The sequence below is a fragment of the Xyrauchen texanus genome, chromosome 28 (assembly GCF_025860055.1).
Source record: "Xyrauchen texanus isolate HMW12.3.18 chromosome 28, RBS_HiC_50CHRs, whole genome shotgun sequence".
In the NCBI taxonomy this organism is placed as follows: Eukaryota; Metazoa; Chordata; class Actinopteri; order Cypriniformes; family Catostomidae; genus Xyrauchen; species Xyrauchen texanus.
The window spans coordinates 8,813,629-8,831,128 of NC_068303.1; the positions used below are offsets into that span (position 1 = coordinate 8,813,629).

The 17,500-nt window shown below is 37.8% G+C and overlaps 2 protein-coding genes and 3 long non-coding RNA genes across 13 annotated transcripts in view; 2 read left to right on the forward strand and 3 right to left on the reverse strand.

The window, feature by feature from the left end:
• LOC127622082 (uncharacterized) overlaps nucleotides 1–1,489 on the forward strand; it is a 5,570-nt gene extending 4,081 nt beyond the window's left edge. The window contains exons 4-6 of one of the 8 annotated variants that reach the window (XR_007967940.1): nucleotides 9–253; nucleotides 464–515; nucleotides 1,466–1,489. This is a non-coding gene — a long non-coding RNA (uncharacterized LOC127622082). The other 7 variants (XR_007967945.1, XR_007967944.1, XR_007967946.1 and 4 more) reach the window with 7 other exon arrangements.
• Nucleotides 1,490–1,840: 351 nt separating this feature from the next.
• On the forward strand, nucleotides 1,841–4,632 carry LOC127622083 (uncharacterized). Its single transcript, XR_007967947.1, has 3 exons — nucleotides 1,841–2,482; nucleotides 3,467–3,510; nucleotides 3,852–4,632. It is a non-coding gene; the product is annotated as an uncharacterized LOC127622083 (long non-coding RNA).
• A 4,589-nt stretch (nucleotides 4,633–9,221) lies between these two features.
• Nucleotides 9,222–14,039, reverse strand: LOC127622454 (uncharacterized). Its single transcript, XM_052096560.1, has 6 exons — nucleotides 14,034–14,039; nucleotides 13,809–13,926; nucleotides 12,056–12,247; nucleotides 11,682–11,834; nucleotides 10,409–10,582; nucleotides 9,222–10,197 (listed from the first exon to the last, which is right to left on the reverse strand). The coding sequence occupies exons 1-6, from the start codon at nucleotides 14,037–14,039 to the stop codon at nucleotides 10,118–10,120; spliced, it is 723 nt and encodes a 240-aa protein (XP_051952520.1). The 3' UTR covers nucleotides 9,222–10,117.
• LOC127622075 (uncharacterized) lies at nucleotides 12,236–16,866 on the reverse strand. Its single transcript, XM_052096003.1, has 12 exons — nucleotides 16,770–16,866; nucleotides 16,281–16,449; nucleotides 16,087–16,185; nucleotides 15,480–15,712; nucleotides 15,215–15,393; nucleotides 15,034–15,127; nucleotides 14,533–14,876; nucleotides 14,200–14,317; nucleotides 14,034–14,124; nucleotides 13,809–13,926; nucleotides 12,847–12,963; nucleotides 12,236–12,247 (listed from the first exon to the last, which is right to left on the reverse strand). The coding sequence occupies exons 2-7, from the start codon at nucleotides 16,363–16,365 to the stop codon at nucleotides 14,592–14,594; spliced, it is 975 nt and encodes a 324-aa protein (XP_051951963.1). The 5' UTR covers nucleotides 16,366–16,449; nucleotides 16,770–16,866; the 3' UTR covers nucleotides 12,236–12,247; nucleotides 12,847–12,963; nucleotides 13,809–13,926; nucleotides 14,034–14,124; nucleotides 14,200–14,317; nucleotides 14,533–14,591.
• Nucleotides 16,867–16,870: 4 nt separating this feature from the next.
• The window catches only part of LOC127622084 (uncharacterized), a 3,258-nt gene continuing 2,628 nt past the window's right edge, over nucleotides 16,871–17,500 (reverse strand). For both annotated transcript variants that reach the window (XR_007967949.1, XR_007967948.1), the window contains 2 exons: nucleotides 17,116–17,208; nucleotides 16,871–16,979 (listed from right to left, as the gene is read on the reverse strand). This is a non-coding gene — a long non-coding RNA (uncharacterized LOC127622084). The remainder of the gene's footprint in view (nucleotides 16,980–17,115; nucleotides 17,209–17,500) is intronic.

Genomic DNA, 17,500 nt, shown 5'->3' on the forward strand with positions numbered 1-17,500 from the left:
TTGCACAGGATGGACCCAGGATTCCAGTGGCAATGAGGATCAGCTGATTACTCTGCAGCTCACACCCTGCGAGGCGGAATCCACGGAGGGGCAAGTGGAGCAGGTGGAATCCACGGAGGGGCAAGTGGAGCAGGCGGAATCCACAGAGGGGCAAGTGGAGCAGGCTGAATCCACGGAGGGGCAAGTGGAGCAGGCTGAATCCACGGAGGGGCAAGTGGAGCAGGCTGAATCCACGGAGGGGCAAGTGGAGCAGGTGGAATCCACGGAGGGGCAAGTGGAGCAGGCGGAATCCACAGAGGGGCAAGTGGAGCAGGCTGGAATCCACGGAGGGGCAAGTGGAGCAGGCTGAATCCACGGAGGGGCAAGTGGAGCAGGCTGAATCCACGGAGGGGCAAGTGGAGCAGGCTGAATCCACGGAGGGGCAAGTGGAGCAGGCTGAATCCACGGAGGGCAAGTGGAGCAGGCGGAATCCACGGAGGGGCAAGTGGAGCAGGCGGAATCCACGGAGGGGCAAGGTAATTAGAACAAATTTAAAGAGTTACAGTTTATATTTGTAAAGGCCAAAAGTGTTTGACCCATGGGTTACCTTAACTTTACTTGACTTCTAGTGTTTTTCCCCATAGAGCTTGATGCAGGTTAGGGCTCTTTTCAACGAAATGACCTCAAACACACCATGCTATAACTTTTTTCTGCTTGATAAAGTAAAACTCACTAGGTGATGATACACAGGGCAACTTTTTGAGCAATGTTGCTGGGCAATCTTGCTGAGGGATTGTTCCTTGGGCACTTTCCCATTGAAAATGGGCAACACATTTCTATCTGGATAATTTAGATGGGTTGTGGGTCCTGTGTCTCATCTGGTTGCCCGTTGACGGCAACATTGCCCAGCAACATTGCTCAAAAAGTTGCCCTGTGTATCATCACCTACAGGGTTCTCATTTTCAATGGATAATGTGCTAGAAAAGTTGTTCTGATATTACATAATTAGATAGATGATAAGTCTATCTGATTCTGTACTAGGGCTGTTGGAAGGAATTTTGTGAGTCTATTATAAATCTAAAAGTAAAATAAGTACTACTAATCAAATGCTGAAATTAATAGGCCAAATTTTATTATTAAAGATATTAGGATAAATTTAATATTCAAAATAATTGGGAATGTCAGTGTCCCATGAACACTTAACTTAACCATTCTCCCACCCCTTGCGTTCCCTGAACAAGTCAGCGCAGGATCAGCTTGTTGAAACAAGTTAGGATTATCACAAACAGGATGGACATAAACGAGAAAATGAAACACGTGGAGTTAATGGAGCAACCTTAATTCAATCGCAATAAGAATGCATGTACTTTACACCTATTAATACATGTACTTCCACACTTGTGCGATGTTGTGATCTTCAAGTATTTATATAATTAGTTAAAGATTTATTTGGTATATGAGTAATTTTCTTTCTCCAAACCCACAGATGTCTTCACAGGGTCAGCCAGGGCACAGTCTCAAAGCGAAAAAAAAAAGTCAGGTATGTAAATGTTTGTCCGTCCTTCGGATGAGACGTTAAACTGAGGTCCTGACTCTCTGTGGTTATTATAAATCCCAGGGTGTCCTTCAAAAAGTAGGGTGCGGTGGGGTGTTGGGGTGTAACCCCGGCATCCTGGCTAAATTTGCCCTGTGGCCTCTGTCCATCATGGCCTCCTAATCATCCCCATATACTGATTGGCTTCATCACTGTCTCCTCTCCACCAGTAAGCTGGTGTGTGGTGGCGTACTGGCGCTAATATGGCTGCCGTCGCATCATCCAGGTGGATGCTGCACATTGGTGGTGGTTGAGGAGATTCCCCCTTCAATGTAAAGCGCTTTGAGTACCCAGAAAAGCACTATATAAATGTAATGAATTATTATTATTATTATTAGGGTAATTATTGGTGGTTCTGATAACTGTTACCATAGCTTGGTAACTATGAAACTCAAAGGAACTCATTAGTCAAGCAGATTCTCTAATAAGTAAATTAATTACTTAAATAGAATTTAAAGGGGACCTATTATGCTAATTTCCAGTTCTATATTTTTATTCTGATACTCCACTAGAGTAGCTTTGCATGATCCTATAAAAGTCCTTATTTATCTTAAACTGGTCCTTTATGCAGACCCTGTCTGAAACAGGTCATTTTAGATGGAGTATTCTATAAGCCTACTATGATTACTATTTTCCAATGAGCCTGCATGTGATGTAAAATCTGGAGCCAAATTAAACAGCGTGTTTGCACACACATCAACTGAGAGGATGGTCTTTTCTCATATTTCAGGGGTGTCTAGACACACCAGGGATACATATTTATGTTGAAAAGACATCACAAAGTGCATTTTGTCTAATTATTGTAAATGTGTTTTTTTTTCTTTTCTGAGTGGATATATGGCTGGACTGTAATCTTATATCCCACAGGGGGACCAAGGCATATGCCTGAAAGGAAAAGGCACCAAAAGAGTAAGTGCATGTAAATGCAATGATTCATACTTTGCTAAACATTGCAACTTAACCCCTGTTAATTCGCTTCAGTTCAATTGCTTATTTTTTTAACTACTACAACAGACAATTTCCGGTATTCACAATTTTATTTATTTAATGAATTATTTAGCAAACGCTTTTATCCAAAGTGACTTACAAATAAATACAATATTTACAATACAAGCAGTCAAATCAACAACAGGGCAACAATACTGTATGTAAATGTCTTGACCAGTCCAGCTAGTCCAGCGTAGCACACGTAACCATGATTATTCATAATAGATATAGAATAGGAATGATTAGTATTATTGAGATTATTACAATTGACAAGCTATAAAATCCAACAGGCTTAATTAGTCAAATTTGACCAAAATGCATTGCCAAATAGTAGAAGTAGCAGCAGTGGAGGGTTCTTAGTTGTGAGCTGTGGCTTAGCAGTAGTATGGTTATTCAAGCAAGCATACCACATTGGAACCGAGAGTAATTTGGTTACATGATACATGTTTTGATTAGTGATAAACATCACTTGTCTTCCTTGCAAGTCTGGTCACTACTTAAGTCTTCATAGTTGTGTTTATTTTGTTCCTAATCTAACTATCTAAGAAATATTTGAAATGTGTTTTTGATGTTCACAGATTGCTCCTACCACACTCGCCTAGAGGTTTTCCCCATCAGGAGTGTAGTAAGAGAAAGAGTGAGGAAGGTTAGACAGTCATAAAGGAACTGCAGAGTGTAGGCAGTATGCAGAGTGTAATATATGATTTAGAAACTTCCGTGTGTTTTGGCAAATACATATTATACATACCATATTTGTTAGGTAGATACTTTTTATGTGTTCAGTCTTTTTGAATTACAGTTTATGAAGGAGTGTCTTCTGAAAATCAATGAAACTCAATGCCTATAATCAGACATAATAGCCTTATGCTAAGAATGGATTTTATTTTTTGTCTTTTCTTACATTAGGGCAAAGCAGAAATGCTGGTTGACTGGGAGTCCTGTCCAGTATGGTATGTATTATTCTGTTCTTCTGCTTTATGAATTAATGCATATATTATTTATTCACTTAAACTTTTTCTTTTTGCTACAATTTTTTTATTAATCTGTTCTGTTTCAGATTAAACAAGCCTTTTAAGTGTGAAGCACACATCATTACCGAACATGTCTTTTATAAGTATAACAGTTTCATTTTCCATCTATGAAGGACCACCACCATTAATGCATGCATGAAGGAGGTGGTCCTTCATAGACGGAAAATGAAACTTATACTTATAAAAGACATGTTCGGTAATGTTTTAAGTTTATTGTAAACCCCAACCAGTAACAGAAAAAAATTCCCTTCTGTTTTTAGTGGTGAGCAGTGGGCCCAGTCCTGGCAGCCAAAGGATTCACTCCAAAATAATGAAAATAAATAAAATGTATATTTATAACTCCATTTTGGTTTCAGGCTATTTATTAAATTGTTTCTGTGCTGCATTTGAAGTCATATCTCATCTTTCTGTAGTATTGAAAAGGGGAACATCTCCAAGAATATGACCTGGAATTTAATCTCGAAAGGGAATGTACTAGAAATGTACTTAATCCAACTGATTTTTCTATTTCAGATGTTATTCAAAAGCATGTTTCATATTTCATGATTATAAATTGCACTGTTTTCTGTGCTTTTCAAGTTCACTTAACCTCACAGTCCACTGTTAAGAAATACAGCCTTATGGCTTGTTTGACATGAAGCTAAAATATGAAGTTCAACAAATAAGACTGTCCTTCTTTATACTCGCACATTATATCATATCTTTTACATTGTGTCTCTCTCACTCTCTTCTACTCCAAACTCATCAGCTGACTGGGTGTTTTATGTCTTAAACCAAATGTATTTTCATCTCAACCCTCTTGAGCCAATCGTGTCATACAGTAGGTCCCTCCACTGTGCTCATCAGGAGAAGAGCTCCACATTCATCTAGATCTCAGCATTGCTACTCACCCCTTCACCACCACCAGTGTCGGCTCCATGTAGGGGATATCCCTTTTCATATCATGCATTTCTCTTAAAAGAATGATGTCTTGATGTGGTCCAATTGCCAAAGACTATATAGTTTCAATTTGTTATGCACCTTGTCAATAAATTTGTTTGATCATTCTTTAAGCCTCTAGTGAGTAATTAAGCAATAAATAAGCATTTGCAATATTTTCACTTATATTTTTGTGAAAGAACACAAATACACTACAATAACACTTGCAAAAGATGATAATTTTTGTATTTACTTTTCCATACTTAAATTTAATTTAAAACAATATGAGGATGAAGCGGTTGAGAAAAAAAACAGATTACATTGAGCATATTTATATGTGAAATTTGTTAAACTTTACAAGTGGATTATTTTTTATAAAAATGTAGGTTAGCATATATAATTTAATCAGGGCTCTCAAGTTTTATAAAAAAATTAGAGTGAGGTTACATTTGTTAGGGGAGGAGCCACTCACATATTTGAAACAGTGGCCCCAAGTTTTTGCTTGCAGTTCAATTTTATCTATTGTTCTTGACAAACAAATGATAGCAATTGGTAAATCTGATAAACAGACTAATTCATCCAAATAAAATAAATGATTTTATCTTCTAGAACTGAACAGTTTTTGTCACTAGTTAAAAAGCCAAATATTGATTTATTGAGAAGGTCTTGATCTGGAGAGTAGCCTATTTCACACATTTTGGAATTCTTCAATATTAGGGTATTGTTTGTATACTTATTGCATCTAATGCTGACATATTTATAAGTGGCAGTTTATTACATTCATCAGTTGGTAAAGCAAACATTTTCAGGCCATAATTAAATAAATAAACAATCTTAAATAAAACTTTTTTTTTTAAAGTCGCTCTTTGAAGGGTAACGTTAGCATAACTCCCGCCGACAACCTTGAATTCATGTCTACTGTAGCCTACCAGCTAAAACCACAGATTTGAAGTCTTGGCGATTTTTTTCTTCATCCTAATCATATATAAATATAGCATAATGTATGTTTCTTAATATAGAATACTAGTACAAATATTTATAACATTATTCCTGGTCGGGAAACCAGAAGAACTACAAGTATGGTGACTGATTTGTACACTTTGTAAGAAGTTCAATGGCGCGTCTCTCGTGGGAATTGTAGTTTATACAGTTTTTCCCCAACTGCTTACACACAAAATCTTTTTTATTTCACACGATTTTTTGAAACCTCTCACTCAAAGTGCTAAACTGCACACCACATCTCCAAAAACAATAAACTATTTCTCAGCCTTTGACTCAGTTTTCAATGGCATAAAACACTTTTTCAAAACACTAGGCTACACACAATTTTGTGTGTGCAGTTTTACGAAAGTTTTGAAAAAAGGTGACATAGTTTTGAAAATGTGTGCAAGCAGTTGGAAAAAACTGTAAATAGTGTACATTGGAGACGGCCCTGATTGTTCTACAACTACAATAACAGTCAAGGCTATAGCCTACTCAATGACCTGATAGCCTCGCGATTGTGTTTTCATCTTGATTGTGTTTTTTACGATTGCTATGACAGATTTTTCAATACTTTTAACAATTTACCAAAACTCTTAACACAGTTAGCACTATATCTGTCTGTGTAAGCTATACTATTAACACATTTCTTGTTGCTTTAACACAAAATGCATACAATTAACACAAATTTAAAATGCTTGAACTTCTTTTACACACAAGCTCAAACAAGACCAAAACAATGGATTTTTATTGCCAAATTTACCAATGCTTTAACACTGTATGTCAGAACAGATAACACCATGTTCTAAACCTAACCTTACAGGCTATAAACAGCTGTTTATATTGTGAATTGAAACACATATATATCCCCTGTATTTTATTGTATTGTTACTGAGAAACAGCTGATTGAATTATGCAAATATATAAATCACAGCTGATTCCAATCTAGGAAACACACTCAGGTGTTGAGGTTCTTTCAATCGCATGACCATAAGGTATAATGTAAAAGAGGACCTTTTGGGCTGATGTTTTGTGGAAAGGGAACAATATAGAGCAACAAAAGAAAGAAAGAAAAATGTCTGCACTAGGTAGAGGAAGACGTATAACAGGACAATGGAGAGGAGTGGGACAAGGGCAAGGGAGAGTAGTGCGACAATGTGGCCTTCCACCATTCCCGTGCAGTCACAGCATGGTTTGACGCCCATCCTAGGATGATGTCCCTTTTCCTTGTTCCTTACTCCCCTTTCCTCAACCCCATTGAGGAGTTTTTCTCATCCTGGAGATGGAAGGTTTTTGACCATCATCCACAGGACCAAATGTCCCTCCTAGATGCAATGGATGCTGCATGCCAAGACATCACAGCTGAACACTGCCAGGGGTGGATAAGGCATGCCAAAAGATTCTTCCCACGATGCCTTGCCAGAGAAGATATCAGGTGTAATATGGATGAGAACATGTGGCCAAATGCAGAAGACCGGGCAGATTAGAAGATGACTTTCTTTTCTTCTTTTTTTTATTCTTCTGGTGCTTTTTCTGTTCGTATATTTTGTATTTTCACATAATACTGTAAAATGGCAGCTATATTGCATATTTTTGTTATCTTGCAGTAATGTCCTTTTGCAAATAAAGTCTTTATTGCAGCAATTCTGTCTCTGTCTTCGTTTTTTCATTAACCGTACATTCTATAAAGCACTCTGAGATGTGTCTTTTTTATTGAATTTCTGCAGCAAAAGACCTAAACCCAACAAAACAAAAATGTAGAGAGGCTTCAAAAGAAACTGGAAAACACAATCTATGATCAATACAATATACTGTCTATTGTATAAGACCTGACACATATAAAATAATGCAGTTTCTGTAATTCCATCTGATGTTTGTGTTTTTATGACATTGTGCTATTATTGACTAAATCTTCCTCTTGGACGAGAACATATGTTAGAGTTTTGAAAAATTATTTGATTTTGAGACATGTTTGCAGTGTTTTGGTAGACATTGTGTAATGTTGCTAGTGTATTATTGTATTTTGAAAATTAGTGTTGGAGTTTAGTGTGTGATTTTGAGCATGAAATTAAATGTTTTGCCAATTGTGTGTTGTAGGTGTGTTGGTGCGTTAAGAGTTTAGGAAATTTGTTAAAAGTACAGAACAAATTGTCATAGCGATTGTAAAAAACTGTAAATATAGTATAATGTATGTTTCAACTGTAGGAGATTGTTGATATATATAGTAAAGCTACAATTTTATAACCATAAAACTAACCCTACTCTGGAAACTGGAAGAACTTCAAGTATGGACGCTGATTTGTACGCTTAGTAACAAGTTCAATGGCACGTCTCTACAAGGGGAGCGTGCCTATGTTCCCACAGCCCTGTGTTACCACAGCCTTATGTTCCCAGAGCCCTAAGTTCCCACAGCTCTTTGTTCCCACAGAGGGTTAGTGTTACCCTAACCCTAAACCTATCCCTAACTAGCTGTAGCAGTGTAGAATAGCTGTAGTGTAGACTAGCTGTAGTAGTATAGACTAGCTGTTGAAATTATAGGGAAATGTATGAACACAATACTCAATTTTGAAAATGTCCTAGAAATGTGGGTTCATAGAGTTCCTGACAGATTTCTCCCGACCTTTTGGTGACTTGGCGCTTCTTGCTTACAGTAACTGTTTAGGGGACAAGGGAGGGTTAAATGTGGTAAGAAAATTACTTGACTTAGAATTTCATTTTGAGAAAAATCTTTGAAATTAGAAAAATATAGAGAGAACATAGGACTGTGGGAACATATGGTTGTGGGAACACAGAACCTAATTTTCAAAATTTTCCGTAAAAGAAAATTCTCAGAAATGTGGGAACATAGGGCAGAGAAAACATAGGGCCATGGTAACTTAGAGCTGTGGGAACAGAGGGATGACCCCAACTAGGGAGCTGGCACAAATCTCATCTGAGACTGCTTGTCTCTTTGCCCTTCCCCTTTCTCCTCCCCTCTCATCTTGTCCGTTTCATCGATCTGCACTTTCAGAAAAAAAGGTACAAAAGCTGTCACTGTGGTGGTACCTTTTCAAAAGGTACACCTTTGTACCTAAAGAGTGCATATAAGTCCCTCAAAGGTACATATTGCTACCAAACGTGTACATATTAGTACCTAAATGGTACATATTAGAACCCTTTTGAAGGGTACTGTCCCAGTTACAGCTTTTGTACCTTTTTTTCTGATAGTGTGTTGAAGGTTCTGATTGCTGTGTGATCAGTTTTGACTCTTTGTGTAGTGCTTTCTAAATTACAACATTGTGTAGGCAATGATAAATGGATGTGTGTGTAAAGTTTTGCAGTGAAAGTTTAATAAATCTGACTCATGTGTCAAAACTGGGGAGTAGTGTTTATAGTTTGGGGAAAAGGGTATGCTTTTTGATAAACGGTGTTGTGTTTTTGAAATTTGAGTTCAAATCCATAGTTATAGTGTTTCAGCATTAGAGAAAAACTGTAACATTATACACCTAACAGATACACATTATTATGATAGATCTTGTTTAATTACAAACAAGGTTGATTGTTTGAAAATAAGTAAAAAGCCATGCATTAAAGTTATTAATTAATAATGCAGTTTGATGTTAAACAGAGTTTAAACTGTTAAAAAGTGTATCTATAAACAAGATTACACAGTGTGATGTTTTTTATCAACTATAAAAATATAAAATATTGTTTTTCAATAAAGTATGAAAGTAAAAACAAAATATTCATCTTTGGAAATACTTTATTTCTTGTCTTTCACAACAATACCAGTGAAAATACACCAAATGCATATTTGTCAAACAAGCCATAAGGCTGTATTTAAAAACATTGGACTGTGAGGTTAAGTTCACTTGCAAAAAGCTCCAGCAGAACAAAGAATTAAGTCATCTGTCAACTGTAATAATATACAATATAAAGTATAATCGTAATATAAAAAACGGTGTATTTTTCTGTTACATACTATAATGCATCTTTGCAGTAATATAAAGTTACATAACAGTTATATACACTCAATCAAGTAGTGATCCATAGGCAGCCTCCTCTGGGGAAAAACAAAATGTCATAGACTGACACAGACACTGCTGCTGCACCACAGAATAAGTGAATATTGAGAAATGCAATCAAGAATGAGTTTTTACATTAAGGCCTAAATGTTATGATAGAGGAATTGTCATGAGGTCACCAAAGTCATCATGTGCTTACAAGATTTCATGGCAATCTGCCCAATTAGACAATATTCAATTTTACATTCTGGTCTAATGATTTTGCTACAGGGAATGTCATAAGGTCAACATGACATGATTCATTGCTCAGCAAATTACAGACATTGGTTCATAACATTTGTTGTATGCAAGTCAAAAGTTTGGCCTAACCTTGCATGGTGCAAAAGGAAAGGTCACAGGGTCACCACAATTCTCTCTTAAAAGAGTATTCACTACCCTAATATCATATGAGCCCAGTAACTACATCTGGTAATATCATACATGCAAAGTTGACAATTTTGAATAAGATCGGTGCACCTATACTGAGAGGTTTGTGCATTTTCAACGAACTGTGCAATGTGCTTACTAAATTGCTTGGAAAATCTAAAGACACAGTTTGAATTTTCAACAAGATTTTGATGTGGTTAATCAATCAGCATACTAATAATACACAGATATAGGGCAAGTCCATTTCCTTCAACATAGTCCTTCGTGTAGCTTCCATCTGGGGAAATACAGAAAAACCAAAAAGCAAGAATTAGGATAAGAGGGTGAATTTCAGCTGTTTTAGAATAAGTAAGGTGTGTAAAGCATTAATAAAATACACAAATAAATTATTAAGAATAACAGTAACAGGGGTTATTCCAAAAACAAACAAACAAACATACATAATAATAAATAAATTATCTAAATTGTGTTTTCCTCTTCATCCTCACTGGTGTCTGGACTACTGAGGCCACTTTGATCTTCCTCTTCTACATGTAGAAGGACAGAGGCCTCAGGACCTAAGGCAGTCTTGTACTGTTGGAGGACCACTTGGAACCTTTCTGACACCTCTGACAGTCTTCTTCTTAAGAGACAGCAAAGTCCCTCATTTCCCTGGTCTACGTCTCAAAATACAAACGAGATTACATTAAAGACAAACTATATTAAAGGTTGTATTAGCGATTTCAGGCCCAAACATAAATGATCACATTCATCTAATCTTTCCTAACGATCCGCTAGCTGCCCGCCCCATAAGCAACCACTCAAAACCAAAATAAATAGTGTTCCAACCAATCACCGACAGGGGTGGGTGTTGTGAGGTTTTCGCGTGCAGCCGTCATAGGCAGCCGTGCACGAGCGCAAAACCTCACAAAACCCGCTGTGATTGGTTGGAACACTATTTATTTTGGTTTTGAGTGGTTGTAAGCGCAATTGTTTTGTGTGCAGATCTCAGAGCCTAGGCTGCCTACAGAGACGCGTATTTTTGACGGCTTGCTTATGGGGCGGGCAGCTAGCGGATCGTTAGGAAAGATTAGATGAATGTGATCATTTATGTTTGGGCCTGAAATCACTGATACTACCTTTAAGATTGTTTCATAAGGCCAAATAACTTAAATGGAGTAAAAAGATATCAACAATTCAAATCTAAATAGCAGGATGATTGGCATTTTTATGTGTATCGCTGACATGGGACACAGGCTAGCTTCTGTATAAAACAACTTAAGGCAAGATTGTTCACTGAGGTTACTTTATGGAGGGAGGCCCAAAGCAGCATATATATGTCTGATAGCTGTTTTAAGTTAACAGTTTTCTTCTTCACTACAGTTGTGCTGAAGTAACACATTTTGTTACTTGCTGACCAGCAAGGTTTTCTATGTTGACTGGAGGAGATAATAATAAGATTAATCTTGATGTTATGCTAACCCCATGTAACACATCAGGAAACAAATTCCAATGTTCAAATTCTTTTGTTCATTTCTGCTTTCCAGTAACAAACATAGTAGAACAAATCTGCACATCTTTCAAGCAAATGTGAATCTTTATAGCCTTACTGACTTGTTACCATAGCTACAGTAACAACTTTAATCCCCATTTTATGTATATCTCAAAGGACCACGGCAAAGAGAGCCATAACCATTCTACTCCATCCAAGTTCTGTGACTGATGTGTTTTTTGTGTGTTTTTTTTAACACATTAGATGGACAGGGTTTTAATTAAACTTACCCTCCTCAGCCAACTTGTTCTTGAGAACCATTGCCAGGCTCTGCAACCATGTGCAGTGTTGTGCCATCTCCAACACCAAAACTCTTGTTTCCTCATGCAGTCGCCTTGTTAACATCACTTGGTCGTGCACTCGTTTCTTGATTGACATGTTTGCTAAGAATCAATAACAGTTATATGTATACATGAGACAATCTTGCATAATCACTACAAACATTGACTTTTTATCAAATTGATACATAAGGAAACTGAAAATACACCATTAAACTAAATTAATATTACAACACTCAATATGTAACATGCATGCCTTAGTTCAGTGTACTCTATAAAGCAGAACTGTAAATAAATTCCTGTGAAGCATCTAAAAACAGACATACCACTGCCATGAACCTCCCACGGCCATATTTGAGACACAGTACTCTCTCCAGTTAGGGAATGCTCCACCACAGCTACATCAATGGTTGTTGCCGATTCTAGTACAAGATCATTGTATTTCTGTATCTCCTGAAGAAGGAGTTTTTGTCTTCTGCCAGCTTCCTTCGAAGGCGATGGCTGAAACTTGCTGCTGTCTAGAAAGACATGAAGTACAGAGGCAGAGGTTTTTGACAGAACTCTTCAACGAGAAAAAAATTATAGCACCAAAAATTGAAAAGCAAAGCTGCAGTTATTGAAGTATGTGAAAATCATAATGTAGACTGACATGGGAAACAAATTGTTCAGTGTGTAACATTTTGGGGGAATCTATTTGCAGGAATAACTAACACACACACTTTTCATGATTGCCTGAAAATAATAATTGTGCATTAATTAATTTAGAATGGGCAGTTTTGTATCTAAATACGTTCCCCTTCCACGGAGGCCGCTATGTTGCACCTCCACGTTCCTACAGTAGCCACACTACGGACAAACAAACACTGGGTTTAGATAGTACCTCTCACATTTTCTCGTCGGCTACCGTAGCTTGGAAAGATAGAGGTGAGGGAAGCTGGTTGCAATCGTCAAACCTCACTGATAGATACCACTAAATCCTACAGACTGGTCATTTAAAGAACAGAATTCAATGATTGAGCTGAACTGTGCTACTACATTATTTGCTAATTCCATGTTGGTGGAGTAGGATGCATACAGTAGCCTGAATTTATCAACCTATTATATTATATAGTTATACCATTCTGACGGTAGAGGGTTCGCTTCCGGTGCCTCACACTAAGGTAGAGCCCCTCAATTGATTGCTGCATTCCTCTGTGTGTTGTGCCTTGACTGGCACGAGATGTATCAGGTGTCTCTGTAGCAGATATAGTGAAAGCAAATTTACTGTTAAAACAACACAGAACCGTTTCTCTGTTTGAATTTTATGTAAAACCTTTTAATCCAACTTATTTAAACTTTGTATGTGCACTTCCTGCAGGGAACTGGAATATACTAATAAACCTGACATAAATGTGGCATCACATTAGATTGTAACGAATCCCGCCTCTTCGGCTCAACCCATTCCCTCGAGTTCCCACACTCGTTCAGTTTCCCGAGCTTTCACGCTCGCTCGCATTCTCCCCTCGGGCACTCATGCCCGCTCCCTATCGCCAGAGTATTAGACACTTCCGCACTCGCCTCTCTCAGCCCCTCATTGCACACACCTGCCACAGTCCTAATCACCTGTCATTCGTTTCACCTGCACCGCTGCTTTGTTTTACTATATCTACCACTACACATTAATTTCTCATTTGTTGGTTATCGTATAGTTTACCCCTGCACTTTGCCAGCGACTAGTGATCCCCTAGTTTTTCCCTGTCTTTTCTACTTGTTAGATTACCTCGTCTATACATTTGATTACCCGGCTTGACCCCTTGCTTCCCTTGACCACTCTATTTGTAGATTTGCCCTTCTGTATCATCCTGATTACCCGGCTCTCGACCCTACGCTTTCCTCGACCATTCTCCCTCTGGATTTTCCTTAATGTACCTTTGCCTGCTCTTATACAAATAAAAGCAGTTTTGATTTACATTGTGACTGTCTCATCTTGTGTGTGTGAGTGCGGGTTACATAGATGATGATCCGCCTACTATTTTTTGCTGCTCTTTAATATCAAACTTTAGATTGTAGAAAGGGATGTTTGTTTTTTCTTTTGCTTACCACCAGCTGCCCATTCCTTTACATCAGATAGCCACTGTGACACCACTTCATCTGTGCAATCTAGCTCTGTTTTTAGGTCAGCTAGCCTTGCAGTCTCATCATGGAGTCTCTGAAAAGTCTGATGAACAGTGTTATACAATAATCAGGATTAAAACTTTGTATGATTAACAACAGGCCAAGCAAACACAACAAAAGGACACACAAAACAATTAATATGAGACTTACCTTCATATATCTTGTGGAAAGTGCCTGATGTAAAGAGAGATTTTTTTCTCATTCCACCCTATTGCATGCAATGTAAGCATGTCCACCCGTGCTGTTGAAAGCAAATAATGAGGTTATGATGATCAATCTAAAAAAAGTATACACGAATATTGCAAACTCGGATCACCTGCTTTGGACATATATTTGGTTGTCAGGGCACAACGTGAGAGGTAACTGTTCACTTGCTCCACCTCCTCACCAGCGGTTGTCCCTGCTCCTTCCTGGTTCCTGCCACTCCAATTAATCTGTTGGTAAAGGGTGGAAGAAATTCAATTTAATTTTATTTATATAGCCCAATATCACAAACCACAATTTGCATCAAAGGTCATTACATTCCATGCAAGAAATGGTTATGCAAAAAAAGACAAGATAATATAGTGTAGCTTAACTTATATTTCATATTATTAATGTGCTTGTAAATATTACAAATGTACATATGATGCCAAAATATTATACACACCTCACACTTAGTAGCATGGGCTCGAGCATGCATCACACTTAGAAAGGGTTTCATAGTGGTCAGTTCCTGAAGAGCAGGAAGGACACTAGCAACTTTCTCCAGGTATGGCCAGTATTTGCATGCCACGTCCATTGCAAAGAATTGTGCCTTGGCTGGCATGAGCTCCCTTTGAAGGTACAGAGGGTAGGCAAATATCTCCCCCTGTACATATTAAGGGCTTTCAAAAGGAACCCATGGCGACACACAGCAACCTCCATCCCCTCTTCATCCAATTTTGAAGCCCTCCTTGAAGTTTCCCTCGCTGCTGTCCAATGGGAGTCCCCACATGTGCCTCTTCCCTGTGTCTATGACACACAAAACAAACATGACAAATCAAATAAAAGCAATGGTGTCATTCAATATATGGCATTTATTCTCTCAATTTGATTTTAAAGTTGGTAGGCAGAAGTAGTTGAAGTGGGGGTTATGTTTATTATTGTAACAACTATTTTGTCAACTTGCATTTTTCACTGCTTTCTGTATGGTGTCTACAAATCTAGACACCGCACTGTCTTCAGCCACAAAGAGCCCCTCAAAAAAGCCAGGATCATCAGAGCTGAGGAAGAAAGAAAAATAGAAAATCCATTCATGAAATATATGAAGTAAGAAAATAAATCAATAAAAAGACTGGAAGAAAGATCACCTTCCGTTTCGGCGAAAGCGATATAGCTTTCTGTTTCCATCTGCTGAAACAGCCAACATTTCCGGCGTGCAGGCTGGGCAGGTGAAAGGAGCACTACAGCAGAGCTGGTCTTCCTCAAATGATGCATATGAAAGCTCTAAGAAACTGCGCTGCAGTGCATCGCCGTTGATAGGTCCAGACTGGAAAATATATAGAATGAAATTGTATTTTGATATTGTCTGCTTATGGATTTTTTTTATAAAATGGTAATAACATTTACACTTACTCTTCCTCCACACTTAGTGCGATGTTCCAGCAGCTTTGCAAAGGCTTGTCTGGAGAATCCCGGAGATATGATCTTGAGTTCCTGAAGGGAGCTCAGGAGGTCCAGTGTATAAAGTGTGGAATTGGTTACGGAGGCTGGCCAATATCCACTTCTTAGGAGGTCCTTCATGTCAGGGGTCCACTGCTGCTGGCAGGTTTGACATTCATACATTGGCTGATGCAAGTCAAAACGCCCTTGGAACAAAATTTTTTTTAAAAATATAATACACACTTACCACATACTTAATTTTACAACACTTAGTTCATTATGCACATTGTGAATGGTTTAGAGACATTGCACAAGTTCCTATAATCCCACATTTATATCTTCTAATTCACTAAATTCCACACTGCTGTGTTGATTGGACATCATGCTGGAAAGATGCTAATAATTTTTTTTATTTGTGGAGGACAAAAAAACCCCATCTGTCTTTGTTTCAGTTAATAACAATACCATGTGCTATTCCATATGTTCTGACACTTCTGCAATTGTAAGCACAATGCCACAGCACACTAGTGTGAAAAACATCAAATTATATATATATATATATATATATATTTTTTTTTACCATTGATGGTAATTAAAATCACTGGTTTTCCTGGTAACATAGTGAAATTTGTGCCTCCACAGGAGCAGTCTGGCACCTTCACAGTTGGCAAAATGCAAGCTGGCAAAAATAAGGAAAACCAATAATTTAGATGATCTGTAACTGTCTACAGACACACATTGAAAAGCAAAATTAAAGCTTTCTTGAGAACGTACCTTGCTCATGGGTGCAATATCCATCTTCCCCTTTAATGATGCATGTGGTTGGAGGAATGGCTTCAAAAAACCACGAATCACGCATTCCCTGTTGTGGAGTGGCTGTTTTTTGTGATGCAATACATCACAGTCCCCACAGAACCACTCCTCAGGAAGACACTCTCTGCACCTAGGGAGAAAAGAAAACAATATTATAATATAATATAATACATTCTTTCAGGTGAATAACTCATATAAAGTACTGTACACTCTTTAAGCTATTTCACTTTTATGAGGTTTGATTTAATTGTAAAGGATTGCATAGTGGCTCAGTGTTTAGCACTGTCACCTCACAGCAAGAAGGTCCTAGATTTACTTCTCATTAATGTGTTTTTCATCTGGGTATCCAAGTCTTCTCCCATCCCAAAAGACATGTATCTTCGCCTATAAAGCAGGGCACTCAGCAAACCTACTCTGGGTAATTGAAGTTTGGTATTAATGAAAACCAACCTAATAACAGCAGGCTCGTTGCAAAGCCAACACAGGGGATGACCAACAGCCTCTTTTGAAATAAGGCATTTTAGGTGGTATGGTCTTGCTTCTTTCCAGCCTCTGAGGCTTTCTGCTGCCGAAAAGACCATGATGATGCAGAGCTACTTTGAGGCTGAGCAGCAGAAGGACATGACGCCAAAATATCAGAGAGCCTCTCCATATTTTTTTCTGTAAAGAAAATCCAAAAATAAAGCGGTAAGGGATCATTCACTATAGATAAGGAACAATTAAAAGTCAACTGATCAGTATCAGAATGAACACTTTTTTTATACTGTACATTCATAAATTCATCACTGTGAATTACCAAATTCCTCTTGAGGATTTAGTTTTGTTGAGGTTGCAGTAAGTGGAACCTCCACACTTGATGACAGGGAGCACTCAACCGTGGGGTATGTGGCTGTAAAACAAAACATAGAAGAATAAGAACAAGTTAGGCTATCACACTCTATTTAGGCTATCACACTCTATTCTTGTTCTTCTTTTCAAACTATATACTAAACAATTTATGAAATCAGACATATTTTTGTTAAGTACTTGGTAGTGTCTTCTACAATAGTGTCACTGAAAGGTTTATCTACTTTTTAATGTCTTTTTATATATTTGAATATTTTAAACTCTCAATAAACAATTACATTGTTCTAATTTTAGTTGGTCCAACATTGTCATAGTAAATTCCTACAAATGTCAAA

What these genes read in the sequence shown, in the direction of transcription:
- LOC127622075 (XM_052096003.1), bottom strand. Translation starts at nt 16,365, where the DNA reads ATGCGTGATTCGTGGTTTTTTGAAGCCATTCCTCCAACCACATGCATC. An exon ending in ATATTGCACCCATGAGCAAG is followed by an intron (nt 16,186 to 16,280) that starts GTACGTTCTCAA and finishes TATTTTTGCCAG; the next exon opens with CTTGCATTTTGCCAACTGTG. An exon ending in CGCTTTCGCCGAAACGGAAG is followed by an intron (nt 15,128 to 15,214) that starts GTGATCTTTCTT and finishes TTTCTTCCTCAG; the next exon opens with CTCTGATGATCCTGGCTTTT.
- LOC127622454 (XM_052096560.1), bottom strand. An exon ending in GAACAAGTTGGCTGAGGAGG is followed by an intron (nt 10,583 to 11,681) that starts GTAAGTTTAATT and finishes TTGTATTTTGAG; the next exon opens with ACGTAGACCAGGGAAATGAG. An exon ending in CCTCAGTAGTCCAGACACCA is followed by an intron (nt 10,198 to 10,408) that starts GTGAGGATGAAG and finishes GTATTTCCCCAG; the next exon opens with ATGGAAGCTACACGAAGGAC.